At 45.6% G+C, this 25,734-nt stretch overlaps 1 protein-coding gene across 1 annotated transcript in view; it reads right to left on the reverse strand.

Moving 5' to 3' along the window:
- Nucleotides 1-25,734, reverse strand: part of LOC144142794 (uncharacterized) — a 106,810-nt gene that overhangs the window by 3,264 nt on the left and 77,812 nt on the right. The window contains exons 15-19 of the mRNA XM_077674525.1: nt 22,811-22,942; nt 15,684-15,815; nt 11,101-11,223; nt 6,398-6,523; nt 4,212-4,343 (exon numbers count right to left, since the gene is read on the reverse strand). Coding sequence (XP_077530651.1) covers nt 4,212-4,343; nt 6,398-6,523; nt 11,101-11,223; nt 15,684-15,815; nt 22,811-22,942 — 645 coding nt within the window. The remainder of the gene's footprint in view (nt 1-4,211; nt 4,344-6,397; nt 6,524-11,100; nt 11,224-15,683; nt 15,816-22,810; nt 22,943-25,734) is intronic.

Genomic DNA, 25,734 nt, shown 5'->3' on the forward strand with positions numbered 1-25,734 from the left:
TGAAAATCTAATGGTTATAACCAGGAAGCATTTTTGTATTTCTCCCACGTGATTCGGCTCATCAAGACCATTGATTTGATACCCATCACATCCTAGCGGAATCAATTTGAACGTTAAACCAATCAATGACTAACCATAACTATCTCATGATATAGCCCTACCACATTTTTGTCCCACGTGATTTTCCTTATCGGAACCTTCAGTTTGATACCCCGGACACCCAGTGGCATCATTGTGAATTTTAACCTAATTTATGACCCATTTTGACTATGTCATGATAATAATCAGGAAGCACGTGATTACCCTCATCGATACCTTTAATTTGATACGCCCTAGCGTCATGAACCTGAATTTTAACCGAATCTTTGATTTACCATGACTACGTCATGATATATCCATATCTCATGTTCGTCCCGAATGATTCCCCACATCGAGACCTTGAATTTGATTCCCCACATGCCCTCGCAGCGTCATTTTGAATTTTAACCCAATCTATGACTCATTATGACTGCCTGATGACTACAATCAGGAAGCATTTTTTTTATTTACCCCGCGTGATTCCGTTAATCCGGACCTTTCATTTGATACCTTACACGCCTTAGCCTCATCAGTTTCACTTTTCACCCAATCTGATGTGGTCATTATTCTGTCTTAAGGGGCGCTGCCCAGTCAATTCAGCTAATTCATTTGAAACAGTAGAAAGGACAGCCCCCGCCCCCATTTCCCCCCGGCTCTCACCTCTTCCTTTGTGACCCCTAGTATATCAAGCCGTTAACAGTAGCAGGCGAACAACCAGCACGCCAGCGCCGCCGTGTGCTTTCCCACCACCCTTTCCCACGCTCTTAGTGGATCCGTCAGGAGGAAAAGTTAAGACAACCCTTTTTATGACCTCACCAGTCAATTATCACTCACGCGCCCAGCCGCGAAAATTAGGTATACAGCAAGTGCTTATGGCCATAAAAATTCAACAAGAAACTAAAAAAAATCAGACACCACCTCCCTCCCAACCGATCATGCAGATCGCGATTGGTGCCATACCCGCAGGTAACTTGAATTCCGAGCCCACAGTGACGCATGAAACTTAACAGCCAACCATAGCTGCCTGCTAGGCTACTCGTATGTACTCAAACTCCAAATGGACTTAAAACTCCTATTTACTCAGAACTCAAAATGTACTCAAAACTCAATATGTAATCAAACTCAAAATGTGCTCAAACTCAAAATGTACTCAGAACTCAAAATGGACTCAAACTCAAAATGGACTCAAACTCAAAATGGACTCAAACTCAAAATGTACTCAGAACTCAAAATGAGCTCAAACTCAAATTGTACTCAGAACTCAAAATGAACTCAAACTCAAAATGGACTCAAACTCAAAATGTACTCAGAACTCAAAATGGACTCAAACTCAAAGTGTACTCAGAACTCAGAATGGACTCAAACTCAAATTGTACTCAGAACTCAAAATGGACTCAAACTCAAAATGTACTCAGAACTCAAAATGGACTCAAACTCAAAATGTACTCAGAACTCAAAATGGACTCAAACTCAAAATGTACTCAGAACTCAAAATGGACTCAAACTCAAAATGTACTCAGAACTCAAAATGGACTCAAACTCAATCGGACTCAAACTCAGTCGTGATCACTCGGCTCAAACTCACTCAAGCTCAAACTCACCATGCCACACTAGCCTCGCGCTCACTCAAACTCAAACTCACGCGTGAGTTTGAGTCCAAATGAGTCTGAGTGAATGGACTCATGAGTGAGTTTGCCGACCTCTGCCTCCAACTATCATCCTTCCCAACAAGTATACAGGGCGCGGAGGATGCCATTGCACTGGTCATCTTCATGACGAGTGTGGATTTTGCCACAATAGACTTGCGACAGGTGTGTCGGAGTTTTTGGAGACACTTTACACGACTGCTCTATACATCCTGCTGGAAGAGTTGCCCGGAAGAAAGGTGCAGGTTGTTTGAACGCTAGCTCACTCGGCCGTCTAGGGAAACAGGACCAACCTCGAAACCGGTCGAGATCCACGCCATCAAGCAATGGGGGGAGGGGGGGGGGAGCAGGAGAGAGACTGTGAATACCTTCATAACTTGGCACAAAAGCGCGCAATTCGAAAAGAGGACTTACCGTATCCGTACTTATTATTAACGGTGAGCCGGGAGCAGTCTCTCCGGCTGCTTCGAACATGTGCGTTTCTTACACGTGATGAAATTTCTTTTGATCTATCCTACACAACTATCCGCCCTGTGCAACTTCTGAAATGCCCCGAGCACCTAGGAGCGCTTGGTGTAGAGTGTTCAGAAACTCCACAAACTGACAGAATCTCTGCTTTTCCAATGAGCAGGAGGGGGATTGGGGGGGGGGGGGATGTCCTTCCAGCTCCCGTCCGTACTACCAGGTTGAGGTGTGAGCGGGCCGTTGTAGAGGGAGTGTGCAGTCGGGTCTTTAGCTAGAGGAACCAGCCCACATTTTCATGCATTTATTTACGGTTATTTCCTCCCATACGTAACTGAGGACAGAATAATATGCCACCCACGTTCATCTTTATTAACCCCGTGTTGAAATACGTAGCTGCAACGTCTACGGGAATACCGGTGCCACTGTTCCAGTTAAACCAGCTCCCCAGTGAATTGAGGTCTTACTATTTATTACCCAAGTATCAGTATATCGTTCAGCGCTGTATTTTGGTTCATAACTTTGTAGTAGTTGGCTTCTGCAACGCAAAAATAGCCAGGTGACTCTAGAATTAAATTTCGGTGCAAGGCGTTTATTTCACGGGACTTTACCCACAGCACTGGTCCTGCCGACACAACTGACCTTTTATCGCACAGGCATAACCACCAAGCGCTTTCTTACGCAGGGTTGCCCTGCAAGCAAGTAAACGTACTGCGGCAACTTTTTGGGGAACTGTTGACAACCAGCAATGAGAGTGCGCGAAATACTTATGCCCCCTAAGTGCACCCAAAGCCAACCTCTGTCTTCCTAGTGAAGACTGCTGCCTCTAGGCAAAATTGTTCGTCATTGGCCTGCTACGGGCGTGAAAAAACGAGGCAGATATACGGGGACCATTTTTAAAATAAGCAGAAGTAAACAAATGTTACCAAATCTCAAGGTTGTCGTTTTGACCCAAAACGGGGAAAACACACTTTGGTGGACCGTGATGGTGCCTTATTAGGACTTGTAAGTGTGCATTTTCTAGAAAGTCATCATCATCTGTTGCCGGTGTCAACCCGTTTTCATAGATATTTCAACTCCCGCTTCGTCCTTCGTCCTCACCATCTTTGCGAATTTTTTTACCATCTTTTCACTATAGCTTTTTGAAATTTTTTTCGGAATTTTGGGAGAGCTGCTGTGTGGCTGTAGCCATTTGCAGTGTGTCTCCTCTTGAAATACATGGAACGCGTTTTCGAAGTAGAAGTGTATGCTTCGACCGCTTTCACTCTTTTGCCACGAGACGTAGTTGCACGTTAATTTTGGAGAAAATACGTTTCAGGTGCTGTCAACCAGCACCAACTTCTATTCAGATGCGTTTATATAAGCAATCATTATACTTTGAATTCTGAATACAATGCTTCTTACGTTGCGGTATAGTAAAGGTTCTTCGGAAAGAGTTTGAGGCTCTCCAGGTTTAGACCAAGCAATGTTGCGCTGTTTCGGTGTTTTCTTTCGTGTGCCGGCGATAACCGTTAAAGATAGCGTTAAGGAAAAGTAATCCACGTGGTCGCACATGGCGCTGCTGGCACGTCGGGTGCATGTCATTTCTCAGAAAAAGACGTTCCGAGAAAAACTTGGGCAGCCACACATGTCACCGCTAAAGAGGGAATGCGTGTCATGTATTATGAGTATCATGTTTGCAGGAGTCAGAAGATGGCGACGCAGTCAAGAGCAAGATTGTCCAGACCTAAATACCCAACACTGACATCAAGGCCAGCCCGAAAACTATATACAAACAGCCGTCACGTTTCAGTGCAGCCCCGCACACTTCCTATCTAAATAAACTGATTTGTCTTCCATGCGATTCTGCTGTTGGAAGAGCTCTTTGTGAAAATCCACCAGAAGTTATCAGATGCCGGCAACAGATGGTCCAGTAAATAGGAGCGTGAGACCTCAGCAATGGACGTCAACAGGTGATTAGGTATCGTGTAAGATACTCACAGGGTAACACTTGTATAATCCATGGCGGCAACCAAGCGCTCTCACCTCAATATGGTTGCCAAGTTGCTGATTTGTACGACACTTCTGCTTCAGGTGTTGTTTATAGTCATCTTGATATACCTTTATGCCACACTGTGAACAGTTGATGTACTGCTTCTGACAGCTTTTTACGTGTTCCTGAAAATAACAATGGCAGGTTGTAAGATCGCCTTAAAACGTCTTGCTTTGAAAGAAGGTATGTCCCAGTTGAGCGTTGCTTACCATTACTGTTTCAGAACTTTGGTAAGTTTTGTGAGCTGGGAACCACAAATCGTGTGGTTACGTAATGGCCGACCCGTGTGACCCTTGCCACTTCAAACTAGCTCAGACAGGGTATCATGGAGAGGCACACTGTGGTGAACGTCTGATTTGTTAAGTGAGGGGGCCACTATTTGACACAAAATCAGACTAAGGAGAGTTTTACACGGTTGCAAAAAATTGGTTTAGAAAATTAGGGCTGCACAGGTAAAAGCTAAGCTCTCTGAAGTACCCCAGGAGGGTGCACTATCGACTAAGATGGTTTGTTTTTGGGTGAATGAATAAAAGCTTGACCAAGCATCCAATCACAATGAAATATGCTCTGACACCAACATGACGTTTCTACTCTGAACGTAATGGCGGTAAGGATTCCATGGCTACTTATTATCCCCAAACTACAGGATGCGAGATTGCCTGCAGTGTAGTCTTTTGCACTTCAAAATGTGACTAAACACTGTGATGTAATCTCAGATAATGTGACGCGATGAGGCAAGGATGCTGTGCAAAAGCAAAGTCCTCCCCCCTGTGTTGCCGGCCTGTGAACTGACGATTGAGCCAAGGCAAGCCCAGCTGAGATCAGAGAAAACCATTTGGTTACGACACCCCGACTCCTCGTTCGGTATGGCTCTGAGAGCGTGAACATTCTAACAGCAGAGCTTTTTCAGCTTTTAGTTCCGCCATATAGCATTACCATAAAAAAATACCAAGAAGAAAGACAGAGCGCATGTGAGTTTGCTCCTCCTGAGGAACCCTTGGCGTCGACCAGGCTTGCGCATGTCGTTGCGCCATGTGAGGGGCACCCTGAGTCGACCAGCTCGACCTGAAAGAACACTCTGTACAAAGTTTGTGGCGTGATCTCTGGCGTACTCTTCTACACAGCAGTTCACGTGCGTTCGCGCCTCAAGTGAGGAGCGCAAACGCAGAGTTCGCGCTACAGACGCGGAGTTCGCGAAGGTGGTTGCCGCGTGTTCTAGCGCCGCGGTCCATTTTTGGAGAGATGTGAAAGGCTGCGAACAAAACGATCCGGGCCGGCCAGTCATTGAGAAGTTTCAGTGGCAAGTTAGGAAATATATTTGAGGTGCATCAGCGGGGTCACCGACGAAGTGACAGGAGCCGCCAGCTCGGCTGTTTCTCTAGCCTTGCACCACTAGTGCAAGCTGAACCAATTTTTCCCTATTCCAGGGTCACTGTTCAGTCTTCTCATAACCCACGATGGCGGCAGGAAAAAATGTACCACTAAGATTACCTGGCTACGGCGTCCGCTTTTCCGGTGGAAGCGGAAAATAAATTTGTCCAGATTTCGTAAAACGTAAATATTCCCAGATTATCAAACGTATTTCAGAGTCATCCAATACGACACACGTCATAGCTGAGGTGTGCGCTGCGGCGCGCAATAAATACGGAATCACATAAAACAATGCATGCAAATTTTCATAACTCAACGAAAACTTATGATCAGGTGCTCATATAATATAAAAGAAAGCGTATGTTCCGCAGTAACTTTTTGAGTCAGACGTGTGAACTTTAGGAGGACCGTGTGGCCCAAACTCAACTTTGCTTCATTGAACAAATAGGCTGCTGATACCCGTATAATTTTCTTCGAAAAAATACCATTGTAGCATCATTTGTAAAATGGTGTTTATTAACGTTTCGATATGATACTTTTGATGCTTGCATTTCGGACGGTATGTGAGCCACAGTGTATTAATTTTGGTCACGTGTATCACCCACATTTCTATCTCTATTTTTTTCACAGAACATATATATCAGGTGTTTTCTTATAAAACAGTGAGTGCGCTACCGTCTTGTGTTGCGGTCCTATTTCGTCCACGTTCGTTATAGAAAGTTTGAGTGCTTTCCCGTTACGTTTTGTAATGCCAACCACTATATTTTACGCGATAGCGTTAGAAGAAGGAAACGGCTCGTAATCTTACGGCAAATTCATCAGGATCCCATTTGTCAAAGCAATACGGACACTTTTCAGAGGTCGGATCTTCCTCGTTTCTGCTCCCATTTCTATCTTCACTGAGGGAGTGGTAGGATTTCCCCCCCTTTTTCTCCTGCGCAAAAAACAAACATTGCTGTTGTAACATTTGTAAAAGTATGTGGTTTGTTTTGCAACAAAAAAATCACACAGCTTAGGAAAGAAGTGAGAGCACGTTTATCATCTCTTGTTCGCTGCTGAACCTCGTTGAGCTGTATATCTTGAACACAAACGCAAATTGAATTTCAGATGTTTGTTTTTCATACAGCCCGCCAAAATCTTCATGAACGGGTGTATGTAAGAAACAAGGCGTTAGGGGTACCCGCCACGAGTTCCTAAAAAAATATTTGAAATGGAAAGTAGAAATTAACAGAGAAAATGAGTACAATAGCTTTCCTGCTCCGCTCAAGGGAAGGATGTGAATTATTCGTGGCACTCGTTCAACTCATCTCAGGCTTTGTAAGTTGATTTGAGGAGACACTAAAAAGGCGAAACAGACAAAAGTATGGCGAACTGAGACTTGGCTAGTACAGTCTCGCAGTTCTAACACCTGTGTTTTTGATCCGATGATGGGATTGTGCAGACGAGGCACAAGCATCGTTTTAGTACTCTGCCACCAGCTAATAGAACGATTTTCACAGTACAAATTATCCTTGAAATTTAAAAATTTCGTCAGCTGTGTCGTTTTTCACGGGAAGTTACTGCGGAAAATGTCTTCTATATACACGCCATAACATATCTTTAAGACAGCAAAAACATATTTATCAAAGATCAGTGATTTCCGAGAAGTGACGCTATGTATATACTAGGTAACTTTTCACGACTTTTACTGCGAAGCAGCATACCTCTACAAGCCAAGAAAATTTTCGTGGCGTCGTCAGGAGAAAACGCCCGCCTAAATAAAAGAAATTACTGACTCCGCCAGGAATTGAATTCCTGGACCCGAATAGAGGCTACCGCCTGGTTGAAGCCTTCGTTTTCTGCCTTCTCTCGGCGCGGAGAGGATTTTTTGTGCTTGTTTGTACTTTGTTCGTGCCGTCGGCGAGCCCCCGGAAGACGGTTGGAAGCTCTTCTTTACGATGCGCCACCTATCACGACATTTGTGGAGGAAGTTCTTGTGCCTGTTTGTACTTTTTATAGCCATGCGCAAAGTACTGGAAGACTGCTGGCCGTTCGGGTCTATGTTTATAAATTTCGCCATTTCGACAACGCAGAAGAGATCGCTTCTGGCCCTCGTAAATTGCGTTACTATGCCCGAGCCTTCTTGTAAGTTCGCCAGCGGGCTGCTGTTCCTGTATAATCGCTATTCTCGTATCGCCATGCATTCAACAGTGAAGATTTGACCTCGGTTCTTTGTGGCCCGGAGCAAAGGCAGCTCTCCTGGGCACCGCTGGTCCACCAGGCTACCACTACATGACGGAAGTGACGAAGCTCGGTTCGGAGACGGCTTTACCAATGTGACAGCGCTTATGTTAACATGAACGACATTGTGCTTGTCAGTAACTTTACCAGGAAAAGTTTACATTTTTACCGTTTTTATTACTATTAATCACATAAGTGAACTTCAGCAAATAGAATGTTGCAAGAGCCACGAAATTGCAAGTGTTAGCCTCACTTTCTTGTCGTTATTCTCAAAAGCAGTTGCGGCGTTGGTATGTGGCACGAGTTCTTTTTTATCGGGTCCTCTCTGCTGAGTACCCGCCGCGGTCGCTCAGTGGCTAAGGCGTTGTGCTGCTGACCACACGAGCGTGGTTTGGATTCTCGGCCGCTGCGACCACTTTTCTCATTGAGGCGAAAGGCAAAAACGCCCGTGTGTACGAGATTTTGGCGAACGGTAATGATCCGCAGCTGGTCAAAATTAAACCGGAGTCCTCCACTACGGCGCGCCTCATCGCCTGGGTCGCGTCGGCGCGTTAAACCCAACAATAAATCAATCTCTCTGCTGAATATCGTGTTGAAGTTTGCAAATCGTCCTGCAGCAAACAACGTGAAGCGGAAAATTTATTCCTGTTTAGAATTCTCTGGTTCTCACGTTACTCACTGAAATATAATGCACGAACTATCTGAATCAAGTAAGCTAACAAGAAGAAAAAAGCGCTTGTTTTATATATTGCCCCTATAAACTATTGCACAGGGCTAACAGCGTAATTAATTAGGGGAAGTTCCCGCGTCATGGCATTTAAAAATTTATTGAGAACACATGCAAATCTAGATGAACGGTATGACATGCAGGATCTTTTGTTTCGAAGAAAGTGCCGAAAAATTAATTTTGCTCACAGGTTGCCTTATTCACGACGGTAGCTTTATGCACTGAAAATCTATCCTTCAATTTAGGTCACTTTGTACAATGGCTAGTTTTTTTATAATATCGGAACGTTTCTGAAACCACGACGTTGCAAGAAGCATTCAGACGTTGTGCAGTTTACATTGTACCGCTTTAGAATGCTTGGTTGATATGCCAAAACCAGCATTGGCTTTCGAAGCAGGCATACGTGGATATGTTTGAAGAGGAGGACACTCCACCAGCTGGTAGTGCATAATTGTACTTTGTAACACACTTCAGCGTTACGTCATTGTGCCTGTGACCAATTTTAAAGCAGCGGATGAACAGCCAGAGCACTTCCGTTCCTGATATGTGCGGCCCATACGGGAACGAAAGCGTGAGTATTTTGATAGGGTGTCACAATAAGCCATTAGTGTCCATTATCTTCGCGGCGAGAGTAAACGGCGGAACACCCACTAACTTCATAACAGAGTTCTTCGGTCAAGAAAATTTTCTGCTGCACTGTTCACAAGATTGCTTGCGTTAAAGAGTGTACTGGTTATCTTTTTGGTTTACTGAAGGGCCTAGTTAAAGGGACACTAAACGTTCCATGGAATTTGGTTTTAACTGAAAGATCACAGGTTTCGTAGCTCTCTCGGCTTTTGTTACACGAGCGACGATGCGTTATTTGCCTCGAAATAAGCACAGAAAGCTGATATTTCTGTCACCCGTTTCCCTTTCATTTTTTCCTGATGTAGCCATTGCGTCACAAACTAGGAGCGAAGCGCCCGCGGCATCGGTGCGGTCTAGAGCGCAAAAGCTTGAAACGGTAGCTTTTACTTCTCCGAGCAATGGCCGACTCCGGCAACCATTCTCGGCCCGAGGACGCTGGCTCAGAGGTTTATGATTTTTCACCGGTGGAATAGAAAACACTTTGGGTGCTCGAGCGGCCGGTGTGACCGCTTTCCGGTTTCCCAAACCTCATCCAGCCGGCTTCCAGCGAAGCCTTTAGAAGCTAGAACCATCGTTTCGAATATCAAGTGCGCCCCCGGGGTCCCGGCTGGCACCCTTGAGGAGGGTGCGTCTATTTCACCTCGTCTGGCGATCACATACATCTCATATTATCTTCTTTCATGCGGCGCGAACCTGGCGTGCTCTTCACGGTAGTCGTATCGAGTAGACTCGTCACCCCCGCTCTCCCACTGGCTCGTACATAACCAGGCCACAGCGACGCACGTTTTACCGGTTATCAGCGGTGGCTCGAGGCGAGCGGGCGGATCGGTCAGCTAAGCACCCGCAGTAAGTCCTTTCCATGGGCGATTATGTTCGAACCGGGCGCTCTTGACCTACAGAAAGTTTTAAAATAAAGTGCTACTCCTCCTCCTACTCTTGCTACTCCGCGCGCGGAGAAAGGGAAATTTGAAGCTCGGGCGGCTTGCTTAACCACTTGCACTGCATCTAGCTCCTTTTGTCAATTCCAATGAAAGCTATTTAGCTGCGTCCTGCCAGGTATAATGCTTGCAGAAACTCGGGTGATCATCGGCGTAGGTTACTGAGTTCGCCAACAGCGCATCAATGATTTTCGAAAACGAAGCTCTTAGCATGATGGCTGACTGAATAGTGAGAGAAGCTGCCTTGTTCGCAGTGTATAAAAGCTGTAGTCTGTGTTTTTTAAATACGGTGAGCTCACGGAAACCTTTGACTTTGATTTACGTTTAGTTCACGCACAGAACCCATTAGAAATTTTTTTTTAGGATAAGATCTACAGATGTTTCTCCCATCAGCTCCCGCCGTTCACCACTTTTGCGACGTCACAAACCGCAGTATCGAAATGCGTACGGGGCGCCGTCCTCAGTTTTTTATGTTTCTCTCGTTTTCTGTTTTCTTAATAAACAACTGCTGGTTGCGAGAATGGTGTAGTAATATTCTCGGCATCGTCGTCCATCGATGCAAGCCGTAATCTATCGATACAAGCCTTTCCAGCCTTTAGTGTTTCTTTAAATGTCTCGTTTTTACGTTCGTTTTATTTCTCATATGTATGAGAATGCGACCGATATACTTAACACATTTCAGACATTTATCAAAGGAATAGCATTGCGCGCTACTTTTTTGTCGACAATGTTACCATATAGGGAACATTACAACCGCCTGTGCTCCATGTGGTGATCTCATGAGAAACGTGTATTCCTTGCGTACATCACGTCAGTACCACTGAGGTACACATAGGACATCTTACTGCGTTAACTTAGATTTTCTGCACCTCAGTGAACCAACAGATTGGCCTTAAGGCTTTACCGTAAAGTATAATTCATGCGCTCCAATTTCAATCAAGGACCCAACACTCCTCAAAAACGACCTCATTTAAAAACCCAAAACAATCCAAAGCCCACCTGCAAACTTCCGCTGACATCCTTGTTTCGATTTTTCAAATCTTCGTCGTGGTACTCAAGCACCACTTCCCTCAAACACTCTTTCCACTTCGAGAGGAACTTGTGGTCTCTGTAGATGCACTCCTGTTAAGAGAAAAAAAATTTATCACACTAATTTACCAGCATGCCTTATTCTAGTCAATGACAGCGTATTACAGTCTTAGGCATCGCAAAACAGGGAAATATGTTTTCAGAGCCACTTCCGAGCAGGAACAAAGTCTGCAGACCTAATGTTTGACTGTTCAGTAATTGTAGTACATCAAAGAGTTTCCCTGTTGACGTGTTGACTCCATGACATTAAAGTTCATAGTTCTCGAACGATTGCACACCTATTCATACACAGCCCGCATCTGCAGTAAGATCACACACTCCTGAATCAAGCGAGCACAGGGTTTACTGCTCACTTTGAGGAGGCCCCTCTGCCGCGTGGCAAACGTCAACGGTAGGCGTTGTTCACGCTGGTTGGCTCTCGCCCAACGGGCTGCAATAGGCCGGAAGCGGCAAGGCCAACTCTTCCTCATATGAAGTGCAGGCACGGCATGGCTGGAGGAGTGGCGGGCGCGCTCTTTCATTAATAAAGTCAGCGCTCGCCGCTCCTCCAGTTCGGCCGTGGTGTAGGTCAGCTGCAGAGTTGGCTGATTTATTAAGGATAACTGCTACCTAAGGTAACAGAACGATTAAAGTTTCTTTATTTCTTGTTTTAAGGTTTTGTCAATCTACTTTATTGCGCATGTTAAACGCTATTGTTATTTGATGCCTAAACTGAGATATTTCGCACCCAAATGTTTATGGCTACCAATCCATTCACCTAATTTAAATGAGCACCTCATTTGTAATGCTTAAGAAAATAGTTTAGGTTATGCGATGGTTTTTTTGGGTTGTCTAATAGTCAGCAAATTATCTTTTTAAACCACTGCTAAGCAAAACTGGGGACACAGGACACGGCGACGGTGATAACTATGGGGTGCACGACCGCTTGCTGGACTGGACAGGATTGCATGAAATCGTTGTTCTATTTTTCAGGTGGTGGGTGGTAGTCGGCTGGAATCTTCTGAAATGATGCCTCACGTCCAGAAGGGTTAAGCAGGGCAGAATCGTTGGTAGAGAGATCGAATGACCTTGGCTTCGTTGCATACCAGCTGCACCATATCGATTGCACTCACGTATATATTAACGTACCTTTCTTTACTTCTCCTACAACACGTACATATCTTCACTCACGCAGTACATAATAACGCGCTACTTGCGAGTGTGTACATGTGGGAAGGTAGTCAGATTTATTTCAAGCTATGTAATCCTCTATGCTTAAAGGTGCCATGAAGACATACAAATTTGTTTTATTCGAACGATTTCGCGTTTTAGAGTGTCCCGAGCGCTTGCGCGGCAGAAAATGATGTTGTATTACCTGAAAAATCAACCAATTTAGGTTAAAAGTTTGATTCTACAGCCAAATCGTGTGTTATGGTGACGTCTACAATGAAGTCATAGCGGCGCGTATACAAAAGACAAAGAAGTAATACAAAGAAGTCATAACGGCGCGTATAGTTCCAATGCGTCATTCGGCTCTGCAGCCCCTCTTGCCGTCAAACTTCTCAGATGGCGCTAGCATACTCAGCATTCCGCCGTTGCTTTGCTTTTGGCAGTATTTACACCTGGCTTGGTTTTGTTACTGTAGAAAGGAATCACTACGTGAAACGGGGGGTGTGCCTGACAAACAGGGTCAGGTAAGGCAACGTCGCTTACGGCGATCTTCCAGCGTCGTATAGAACAACTCCAAAGCGTCAGACTGCACTGCAGCTAAAGCAAGCATAGTGCGCCCAGTACCAACTGCAGTGCGCATGGGTTCTTCTTTGTTTACGTGTATTTTCGTAACTTTTGCTGTTTACCGCACAATTCTTACTGCTGTAAAATGGGTATGCATTACATGTAGGCGGAAATAGCTCGCTCGGCAAGCTTATAAGCTCTGCCTAATTCGCGTCTGCTTTTGCCGGCCTCCACCTATCGCAAAGCAGTCTGGTATGACATCATAGGTTCTATTGCGGGAAATGAGCTACTGGGTCGCATGGCCATTCCCTTTTTTCCTAATTATGTAGCTTATTTGAGTGAAGTTTACGTTAAATAGTGGCGTCAGTGTGATTCTAACGAGGCAATCGTTTGATTGAACCAAACTTGGGTTTTGTCTTCATGGCTCCTTTAATAATGGTAGGTATGTAGCGATCATGTCATATTCTGCTGCGACAATGTCTTCGTCGTGAGGGCGATATATTTCTGGAGAAAAATCTTGAATCGTAATGGTCTCGGTGTGCGTGAATCTGCGGTCACTTTTTCTGCAGACAGCACATGCAAGCCATGCGGGCTATTTGGGTTCTGTAGCATCTCCATGTCAGAGTTTTATTCGCGAGCGTCTATGTTTGTCAGCTGCCGCTGACGCGGACGCTGCAGAGGCCGTCGCAGCAGGGAAAGCACAGACATACAGAAACATATCCAGTGCGGCGACTGTGTGCTTTCGTTACATTCGTCATGGTCGTTTTCCTATTGCATTGTTCAGTTCTCTCAGTTGCTGCGACTCAGGGGACTCAGTAGTCATCCCTGGTAGCCCTACCTATGTGGTAACATTGTAAACGTGATTCGCTACTTTGGCACGTAGCGTTCTTGAATTATTCCTGCGTGTCTCCAGGGGCGAAATGGTGTGCTCTCATTAGCCCCATCATGATACTGTTCCGTTTACGTTGTTTTGCTATTCGCCCTTGCTAGCCTTCGCTATAGATATTGTCACGCCATGAAAATACAAGTAAGACCGTAGTGGTGCGTAGCGTCATGGACCAACATCCGCGATTATGACAAAGCTGAGTGAGGCACGTTGCCTAGCCTTGTCGGACCCTTGGCCTCTTATGCATTACGTAACTAGGTCGTTACATGTATTCATGCCATCACGTAATACTATTCGTGTAAACGTGCTTTACTATAACTAAAATACTCGATATACTTGTGCACGTATCCGTATATGTCTTTAATGCACCCTGCTAAGTCAAAGGCCAACAACCCAACTTTGTTAACAACAGTTGGGGATCGGCTGTGATGCAGGGGATGCACGTAAGACGCATTCCGCAGGCACCAGATTATCCAAGACCAAAACTGACGAAAAGTTTTTTGTCTACCTTTCCTTGCGCGTGCGCGCCGTCGACCATTTTTGAAACATCGCTCGGTCGCTACGGCGATTTAGCATTTCATACTTTTGCATAAAGCCTAGTCGCTTCGCAAGAGCAACAGAACCAGCGCAGCTGCCTCCCAGGTGACGTTGTGCACTGTGTGGCTGCTACCTAAGCACGCTGCTACCTATAAGTACGCTTCCCAATTGAAAACCGGTGTTATATCACCAATTCCAAAGAATACCTTGCAAGCGACCGACACATTGTGCGCGAGCTTGAAAATCCCGAAGATAAGGGGGCAGATATTGAGCATCTCGACGCTGAAATGTGCCAAAGACATGGGCCTAGAAACTCCTCCGTGTCTTAGGGCTGGTAAACTGCTTGTCAGTGTCCCAACCGAGTTTTACAGTGAGAAACGGCAAAATGAGTATAAGAGATATTTGATGGTACATGGCGCAAGCATGAGGGGCACTGCATTCTATTGTGGCTTTGGTGCCCGGGGCTCCCACTTCAAAGAAGCTCCAAATGGCCGAGGACTGACACACTGACGTCGAAATAGCCTAGCGAAGAAAAAAAAAGTTATTAGGATGTACGCAAAATTAGGTTGCATGCCGGCACCCTGGGTGCGCGAGTGCCGATGCACAATCGCCCATGTTTAATGCTGATGAATGAAACCACTGAATAAGACCTATGTACGACGTACTCTTTTCAAAAGCCCACTGTACCAAACTTTACATGTAGAACAAACAAACGTCATCACACTTGTATGAATCCACTTGTCTCAACATCACAGCCATCTTACACATTCATGGAAACAACGGCAAACCTGCACAGTTTCGAGTGAACATCCCTAAAACACTACAAGGCAGCCATACAACACGCCCCATCCGGGCTGGCTGTGCCACCGCCTCGACTAGCTCGTCGCAGCCGAAGCGAGCAGGGGAACTCGACGTTGCGTAGGCCCCACTGCTACCGTTCGCCCTCTAGTCATCAATTCTCCACGACTGAGCGTCCCTGGTGTAGCTCTCCAAAAGGTGGCGTTTCCTGTTACCACCGCAAATTCCAGCGTAGCAACTGTCGGCTTCCGCTGAAGGCAGCAAAATTCCGCAAAGTGTACAGTTCCCTGGTATTTCTTAGTCGTTTTTGTACTAATGCCTTCAGTTAGGTACCCATTTGGCAAATAACACCAATTTCAAAATATCTTTACGCGTGTTTTGCACTTCCGAGTAGACAATCGCGATCAGGAGACACAATAAAGACATTTTGTCCCTTATTCTGATGTTCTTTTGGCCATATGGTGCCTAAACGCACACATTTAGGATTTTTCTGAAATATACAGAAGCATGTAAAGCTTTAAAGTTTTTTCTAGAGCTTGACATTAGCTACCGTTCTTACCGTGAAGCCTGCGAAATCTTCGAGAATTTCTTGCCATGGATTGCTGGGGTGTTCTTGATAAAAGGCGGTCATGACTTTTGTAAACCATTTCTGGCACACCGACGGAGACAGGAGGCCGTTTTCTTCCTTGCCCTGTTAACAGTAAAACACATTCAAGACTGTGGACTCTAAACTCTCTATCATTTAACGCGTGTCGTCAAAAGGGATGTCACTTTTTAAGCATAATGCGGCTATGCTAAACCGTCATTACCCCAAAGCAATTTAGGACAAATTGTGCGCGTGTTCAGGATTTTCTACTTTTTATATTAATGAACCCTATGTGACAAATAAATTGAGTAAGAAAAAAATATTGTGCTGCCGAGCCATGGGTGGGGGCAGGATCCTGGTTGCGGCAGCCGATCTTGTGATGGAATTAAAAAGCAAAAACGTACATTTACCGAGATTTCTGCGGACTCAAAAGTGGCATAAATGATTTTGTAGCCGTACTTTTAATGGCACGGGTAATAGTTGAGGGGCAGACTGAGTGGAATAAACCCGCAGAATCTAAAACGATGTTTATAGCACAAAATTGACCTATTACAGCGAATGGAGAATGAATTCATTCTTTTATGTTAAAAGACCCTTTTGCCGAACAATTTAGCAAGGTAGCGCTGCCTGCGGCCTCAACCTACAAAACTGTAAGAGACATCCTACTTTCAACCTTCTTAAGGCAACTCACTATACCATAGTATATATTTTTACGTGGCGGAACAGCCCAAGATGGCTGAAAGACTGCCGTCTCCTACAGCATATACAATAGAAGGCCATCCCGTGATTCAGCTTATAATCTTACAAGGAATATAATCTTGGCGAATGATGATGTCGAACCTGCGATTTGACCGTAAAATTTACTGTGCGCTGAAGGATCACGAAATGCAAGTATGAAGTTCTGCAGTGCGGAATTCCATGGTGCAGATCACATTTTTAAGCCAAAATGCATGCGAGTCGTAGTCATTGGGTGATTTTTCTTTGGCCGCCTCTATTGCTCCCATGGGTGAATTGTGGTGAAGGGGAACCGCTGGATTAGTTAGTGTAGTTATATAGAAAACAAAAATATTTAAAATATTTATCTACCTTCGCAAGAAACAAATACTCAGGACAATGCGGGATATATCGGCAGGCTCACTCACGGATGCACTCACAAACCCCCCCTCACCACTCATGAGTGATGGGTGAGTGATCCTCGCCGTCGTTTTGGAATGGCGAGTGTGAATGCGAGTGATTGCAAACCCCACACACAGTGAGTCCAGCTCACCACTCGCGAATGTAAGTGCCAGTCGCACCGAGCACCACTCACCACACGCGAGTGCGAAAGCCACTCACCGTGAGCCCTGCTCAACACTCGTGAGTCCACTAGCTCTACTTGCGCCATCTGCGGGGCTTACCGCGGTGAGCGCCGCTAATACGCTTGTACTCGCTGCTAGCTATTCGTCGCAGGAGCCGCTCGCTGTGAGGGTTGTTATTGGCGGGATTGCTTTCAGCTTCCGAAATATGTCGTCACTGAGCGCCTGCTATGGGGCACCCTAAAATAATTCTGTGGTGGCGTGTTGGTTCAGGAACATGATTAGGATGGCCTTCTGACGCCGTAATGCACTGATACTGTTCCGTATCATGACTCACGCAGGGTCTGCAGCGCACACTCGCGTACGAGGGGTGGCGATGAGTGGTGAGCGCGAGCGCCTGTGGTGACAGCGAGAGGTGGGCTCGAGTGAGTGCGAGTGGTGTTGTCGAGTGGTGAGCGTGAGCGCTCGTGAGTGCGAGTAGTGACGGCGAGCGGTGAGCATGAGCGCAAGTGAGAGCGAGTGGTCATGGCTAGTGGTTAGCGTAAGCGCGAGTGGGTGCAAGTGGTGAGGCTGCAATGGTGAGGGTGCGTAGTGAGCGTGAGTGCGAGTGAGTACGAGTGGTGAGGGCGACCGTTGAGCGTGAGCGTGAGGGAATGCGTGAGCAAAAAATATATTTTTGTGCGGGAGTGGGAGTGAGTGGCGCCCAGTTTTGCCGAGCTATGGACTGCGGAGCTGGTGGTCTTCACTCCCTTGAGCTTCGGTTTATTAGGTCGGCCCCTTTTTTAGAGAAAGATGGCTAAAAAGTGAAGCTTTCTCCATGCAATTGAGTTAAATCCGAGTCAACAATCCACCTTCGTACGCTCTAAAACTGAAACTGCCAAAGTCTGAAGCCAAAGTTAACTTCAACTCAACCAAAGTTCAAAGCCCAAGTCCTCGCTACAAACTCAAAGGGAATGCTGCGCTCCACAAATGCAATGACAGTGCAGTCGGATAGACGCCCGTTTTGTAGCGTGAGGCAATCAGATATGATTCCGACCACGAGAAGCGTTTTGTTTCTTAAAGTGCACCCCCCCCCCCCAACACTTGTGCTTGAGCTCCTTGTCTGCTCTTTACGTTCCCTCGCACTTCCTGGCCCAGCATTTTCCCCTCTCCACTTCGACAAGCAGACGTTTCTGTTAACGATCACCCCGGACAGACCTCAAGCTTAAACGGCTCCGCTGTCAAAATGCACTATTTACATTACTGTTTGTGAACACAAACAAATTTCTGTTATATGTGTGGCAAGGAAGAATGCACAATTGGTGGGTAGGAGAGTTCGTCTAATGGCTTCGCCCTTGGTGAGTCTCTTGAGTCATATCTAGCAGAGATCTGATGTATTTATGTCCCGCATTTGGCAATGATTGATGCATTGCTATACGCTCGGCGCATAGTGAGAACAATAAAACTTATCTGACAAGGGGTCACCAATGCCTTGACTGCTTTTGCCGGTTATTTTCTTGCATAGAAAAACCCCTCCAGCTTGATACACATCGGCAGGTGCTTGTAATGACCTGCCTATTAATGTTGTTCGTAGAACATTAATTTAGTTATTGACGACAGGAAAGCTAGTAAGCCGTAGCTTCTTCTCCAATCCCGAAACAGCAAAGAACATTCGCCGAAATGTTTTGCTCTCGGCGGTTATCAAGGCGCAAAATAAATGTAATATTCTAAAAGCAGGATAAATACCCTGTGATGCTCGCATTGTTTTAATTTAAATGTTTTGAAGAACAGGCTGCTTAAACTACAATAAAACATCATCATACTTCAGCCGGAGCTCGGCCTGCGAAGCCATCGTTGCGCATTATTGCCAACTGTTGCTGCACTCTTAACACGCGAGAGAGCAAGTACTGGTATTGTTAATGGGTAAAATTTACTAAAGAATAACGAAACAAGGTCTACTGATAAAACGTCGTGTATCAGCTTCGGAGTTCAAAGGTAGTGCAGCATTTTGCAACAATTTCTGACCCCAGAAACTGTTGCAACCAGAAATATATTTCTTTCACTTGAAAATGTCAAATCAGTAACGACCACGCAAACCAAAGTGGCCTGATATGCAGAACTCTGGGGTAAAATGTTCTCTTCGTAGCCTGTCTTCTCTGCCACTCGCACTGTACACCTCCTAATATTTTGTGTCAATATCAAGAAGCTCTGTTGCTCATCGGCCTGTAGTGGGTTCCTTCAAAGTAAAAACCTACGCTAAAAGTCTGATTGTTTGCAGATTTTACTAATTCTTAAATTTTGTTGTCATTATCATTTTGCCTTCTCGATGGACAAGGTGAATTGCGGCAGGGCATAGTCATCCGAAAGCCTCTACCAAAGCACTGTTGTGAAGTTCTGGAACGCCCAAGACTTGTGGCGGCAACTTCGAACTTGTGGCCGTATTCTGAGTATGTCGTCCCCGTCATGTGTTTCCTCGGCATGGCGGAGCCGAGAATACGAAAATCTCTCTCAAGGATATCCTTTACTGGAGAGAGGAGGGCTCATAATACGAGGATTAGATTCCTAAAGAAACTCTATTTTGGAGAACACCACAGTCTCCCTGAGCGCGGGCATGCCGAAGCTAAGTTGTGCTGGGTGGCATTCACCACGTTTTTCTTTCAGTTTGACCACACGCACAGGATCTTATTGTTAAGGTATGATGGAGTTTTCTTCGAGTTTACACACAGTTCTTCAAACTTCTGCAGGGGGTCGCTGCCGACATCACGAAAGGCGGCGCTTCCACGCATCTGCCACTTCACATTCGCCTCTAGCAGTTCGGCTGGATCAGTAGCAATGATGACGTTGTTGCTATAGGGTCACATGACGCGCTGCATCCAACAGAGAAGTCAAGCCGGCGCGTATTGACATCCGCACAATAGGAGTCTCAGGCCATGACATACACAGTGTCGCATTACATTACGATATTTGTCGCCGCTGCCGCCGTTATGCTGACGCAAAATTGCGGAATATGGGCTTACTCAGCTTACGCAGCACGTCTACAAGGCGCAGTCTAGTTGACAGCCACGGAATACATCAGAACACGTGCTGAGACTTCACGGGCACCAGAGTCATATAAGCGGAGTAGTTTTCCTTTCTCGCCTTTATGAGAAAAACTGGGAGGAAAACTCGCGATTTTATACTTTGAAAGTGCGAATGCGCTCTTGAGATTGAACACGACAGAGTACTATTTGTAGTGAGTTTGTGGACGTCGCTGCAGATAGAAAATGATGAAACAAGCGTGAGCCCGGTGCACGGCTCCTGTCATCGTCCCTAGAAGTTATATTGAAGGGGTATGTCACAGTTTGGTTGGGTATCTTAGCGTTGAGGTTTAATTGAAACTGGTGAGAGAACCGTGAGCTTCTGGCGGCTGCTGTTAACGTCACTGGCCAATCCACCATAGTGAGAGCGTGGTTCGGCAGTCGCATCAAATAACAAATTTTCTGACGGGACGGTATACGGGACGGCGCTTTTTCGGTGAAGTTTTTAAGCATCGCATGAGTGACGCTCACGCACAAAACTAAGCTCGCGTAGGGTCAGTTATTCGTCCGAAGGATGTGCACTTTTCGCGGGGCGCGAAGGTCGAAGCTGCTTTTTCGGTCGATTAAAATTTGCAAAATTCACTCGCCGCCTGTTCTGAAAATAATGTGCAGTGAAACTTTGCAAATCTTTTACTCCTGATGAAAGGATTATGTAATGTTTCATTACTTCAAAGTTATGGCAGCAATATTCGCCTAGTAGCCGCGGTGGTTGACATCGATGGTTTCCGGGTGAATATGCTGTCAGGCTTGTGCCTTGAGCCAAGATGTTTGAGCGACAACACTTTGGCTCTTCCTGTCTTCGCGAGTGCGCCAACCCAGCTGGAAACGAACTTTAGTAATTTTGAAAGCATGCCACCTATGATAATACTGTCGTTCCATTTCGCTTTCCTAGTTATGGGAGTAATGCTGTGCCTCAGAGACCCAACTTTTTGTGGCCTGAAACTAAGCGGGCTCCTACAAAAGGCACAACCTGCTAACGCCCACCAAGGGCGTCCATGAAACAACTGACCTTCGAGGCACGCTAAATTATTTTCCCTGCGGCAGGTTAGGCGGCATTTATCATACAGAGTAAAAGCAATAGCACACTAGGTGCACTCCTAATTCTCATTGGCGGTGACACGTTCCTTAAAGCATGCATGAGAAAAAAAAGAGAGCGCAAAGAGAAAAAGGAAAATCTCTACGATAATTCCCAGGGCAGTGCTTTGCTTTTTGAGGCTAGAGCAGGTTGCTTGCGAACTAAGAGTTTTGTGGGGAAGTATTCACAAAAAGACAACACGAACGCCTGAGGCCATAGAGTAGCTCCCGCCACCTCGTAAGAGTCCGCCTCGGCGAGCGGCTCCTTTCAGTTCCGTTCAGTTCAGTTCCCAACTTCCCCTTGTAGGGTCTCCTGACCGACACATGCGCCGGTGTTTTTGCTCACCCAGCTGTGCTCGTGCGTGATCGGCGAAAGTAGAGGAAAGAACGTTAATTAATCCCATAAATCAAACCACCATGCCGAAACGCACGCCGATCAACGAACGCCCGCGCAGCTCCCCTGCCGTGGTTTGAACCGTGGCGACACCGACCGGAGCGGGCGGAAACTACAATGGCAAACTTTTCGCATGGCGACGCAGTGAAACATCCCCCTCGCGAGGGGCACGATCAAATGCAGAGCATTTCCGGGGGCGCACGACGTTAAGTAGTTTGCGTTACGTTAATGTAGTTGCACTTGTGGCAACTGCTGACGAGAGAGCGCTCGTCAGCAGTAATTTGAATGAGTCAAGGATATAAGGCGCGTTGGTAGCCTCCCATTCTGTGTCGGCTTTGTGGCGCAGTGGGTAGAGCACCATGTACATTGCGTTCCGCCCGCAGGGTCGAGGGATCGAAACCAGGCGCCGGATAGTATTTTTTTTATATAGTGTAGGGGGAGGGGTGCGGACTATGACTACGGACGCCTACGGATGTCAATGCGGGTGACATCGTGAGTTACTGAAATGCTCTGCATTTAAAAAAGTGGGAGCATCCCCGTTGCTCAGTTGAGGACACCGACACAAAATGTCTTTCACAATGAAGCTAATACATTCCGAGTTAAAATATTCGTGGCTAGCAAGCTGAGCGTTCTTATTAAGGCTAAATTTAATGAAACATCGTTCGTCGGGAAAAGTTGTTTCACATTTAAAAATTTAAAAAGCAACATTCTGCGTGCTTCAGTAGCCGAAAAGGCATCTGCGCTCGGTTGCGGCAAAATCTCGACACAGGCGTTTGCGCTTTGAGCCTCCACCATAAAAGCGGCCCCCACGGCGAAAAGGCAAACCTCCCTTGTTGGGCTGAGCATCGTAATGCCCTTGCCACTGGCCACCTCGCGGGTCACATTAGATGATGTTGGAAGAAGGCAAAAACTTACAAATGTATTTGGAAATCCGAAACGAATGATGTCAACTGTAAAAAAATATTTTCCAATGGATGTTTGTGACAACATGTGAACAACTTCTATACGAAAACTCGCTGTCTAAGCTTCTAGAGCACAGTGGAAAATATGCTCAGAAAGTTATCGTAAACTGCGAATGCTTAGTCGGGAAGACCGGTTTGGTGTGGTTTGAGGGTTACATTTTGGGGAAGTGTGTGCTGCTGTGCATACCATCAAGAACACTCTATAGAGAGCTTGCTAGTTGGTTCGATGTGCTTATTGCCTCTTTGTGAACGTGGAGGAAGACAAAAGTATGAAAAAGCATGGTGTTCGCTGTCATCAAATGGTTTTGAGAGAGCTTACCTTAGAAGTTCTTTCTCTTGGCATGTTTCCTCGAATTGGATCGCTGAGATATTCCGCATAATCCGTCTCAATTTCTTTTTGAAACAGTCTTCGGGATTCCTCGAACCAAACCATGCATTTTTCGGCGTGTTTCTAGAAGCACAAAAAGAAAAAAAAACCTTCTACAATCTTTTGTAATAAAAACGTCACAGCTTCAGCGTGTATTTTTATTGTGTTGTGGGCTCCCTAAATATTTAGGAAAAACCTTTCGGGAACGTCGGCAGATTTGGGTATAGAAGCCTAAAACTCGAGCTATAACATTAGCCGTGATATTTAGCAATGCAGTTGGGTATGATGCCGCCAGCCACTTGCATCCTATCCGTTAAAACACATCTCATATCGAAGTACCATAATCGCCTGAGCAACCAATGTCTGTACTTCAACCACTAGTGGGACGACCTACAATTATATCTCTTATTCATATGTACACTCTAAAACTATTACATCCCTCACTGATTAGCTATTTTGGACTTGCTTCAGAATGACCCTGAATTTTGTACCTCATCTGGTTTGAATGAGCGTTTGTGTGGTTAGACCTGCCCACAATTTAATGCAATCTATATGACCACCTACCAACGATTCAAAGCCTACGTGGGCGTAAATACACGTGTTTACAATCAATTAGCCCATGTTGGACGGGGCCTACTTGTTCCTCGAAATTCTTGTTCCGAGGCGCATGCAGTGAGCTACTCAGCCACGTGTGTTGACTCAGCTAACACAGCTGTGGTTCTGGGATGGCTAAATAATAAAAATAAAGCTAGGCTTTCTGCCATGCGCAAAAAGTGTCGCACAGTGTCAAAATCAGACGGCATTATATCGGCCGCTAAGTTCCAAGCGTCGTGTTGCATAACTGGAAGAAAGTGCTGTCACTATCCAGTCGCCAAACGTCACCGCATACATGTTGGAAAGTAAACTCTCTGAGTATACCATACGATTGGATGTTACAATTGAACCTTCCTGCTTAATAATATTCTTCATGTGAGAAGGCAAAAGTAACGAACTAAAAAGAACAGCGCCAATGATTTAACGAGAAAAACGGGTTGCCCGAAATAGAATTACTGGTGGGCAACAAAAGGAACGATAGACAGTGCCGCTGCTAAACCGAGTATATGTCACTACTAAGACAATTAGAACTCAAAGCACGGTTTCCACGGCTGGCGAAGGGCGTGCGAGAAACGCCTTTTTGTGGGCTTCTAAACAGTTATCTGTTATTTAAACAGTTCTATGAACAAAGTATCTAAACAGAAAATACTAATTTTTGCGGGAGAGGGATGAGGTGCTCACAGATTACTAAATGCCCAACAATACATTTTTTGATACAAAAATAAAAACGGACACCGAATACGAGTGCTTAAAAAACGAAAAAAAGGCGTTTCGGCTCCATTTCTATCATGAGTTTCCCCGACCAGACGGGCTTCCGTCCAACACTTGATTTAATACATTTTTAAAGACGGTAGTCTTTCTTGGGCTACTTAAACCTACAAATTTTGGTCTGTCTGTATGTCTGTCTGTCTGTACGCCTGCCTGTCTGTGACTCGATTCAGCCACCCGGCCAAAGCAAAATGGATACAGCACAATAGTATTATATACTCACAGCCAAATGTAAACGTGTAAGCCCGGTTTATATGTTCATACTTGTCAACTTTGTTGAACAAGACAAGACATTATGCCAATATAAGACAGGAAATTACTACACAAATGATATTTAGAGCGTTCCTTTATTAAAAAATTCATAGATGCTTTGTTTTTCGATAGCAAATGATATTCTACATCTACCGCAGAAAATCGCCGCCTGCTGTTGCCCGTGTCACCTCCTGGCGGCATATGCGAAATCACCCGGCAACAGCAACGAAAGGTTTCACTAGCTAGGTTTCACATTCTGCTTGGAACGCACGTGGAGCACGGAAACGCGGTTCTATAAACCTTGAAGTCGGCCCCCTCGATTCACGCATGTCTCCGCCGTACTGGAGCGCTGGCATCGAGAAACCCGGCCTGTACCAGTGGAACTGGGTAAATTCAAATCACCTTGAGCAAACCTTTAGTGTGTTTACCTTGGGATGAGCGCGACGAAACAGGAACGGCATGAGAGGTGAGCGGGAAAGCAAAGGGGGGCATTTCCTTTGCAAACGTCTACAAAGGCTGTCGTCTTTTGACATTTGCAACGAAAGGAGCAGATACGGGGTGATTTTTTTTAAATATTTTGTTGCATTTGAGGTGGTATATACGAAGTACATCAGTACTACTCGTAGCTGGAGAAGTTGTAGAATGTAGAGTAGTCGAAAATATCAGACTGCGGCTCAACCCACCCATACAGAACACAAAGCAAACACCAGGTAATAAATTTGCCTGCGGAAGTTCTTCACCTTCCGCAAAATATTGCTCACGAATATGCTTTTATAACACACTTATCTTTAAAATCGTGTAATGACGACGATGGTTGAAACACGAAGCTTTCTTGCATGCCAAAATAAAATGGCAAAGTGCCCAAATCAAAGCCACTGCAAACAAATTTAGGGCTTCAATGATCAAAGTGCAAACCGCCTGTGACTCAAAGTCCAAACTCTGACGACAGCAAACGGATCCCTACGAGAAAGCTGAGCACCCACACCCGTACGCATAGCACCGTAAGATCTTCGTTGTCGTCCGAAATCCAAACTTCCCGAGTCCAAAGCCAAAGTCCGCTTTAACTCAGCCAAAGTGTAAAGGAACGCACGGGGAACGAACCCAAAGTAAATGCTGAGTGACACGAATGCGATGATGGCGTAATCGGGTAGACGTTGGCTTCGTTACACAAGGCACTCAGGTTCGATTCCGACCACGGAAGCGTTTTTTCTTGTTTTATCATTATCATTAACGTCATGTTCCTTCAAGTTGTAAAGTTGGCT

The sequence above is a fragment of the Haemaphysalis longicornis genome, unplaced genomic scaffold, assembly GCF_048455015.1.
Source record: "Haemaphysalis longicornis isolate Haplotype H1 unplaced genomic scaffold, Haemaphysalis longicornis Haplotype H1 scaffold_6, whole genome shotgun sequence".
Taxonomy (NCBI): domain Eukaryota; kingdom Metazoa; phylum Arthropoda; class Arachnida; order Ixodida; family Ixodidae; genus Haemaphysalis; species Haemaphysalis longicornis.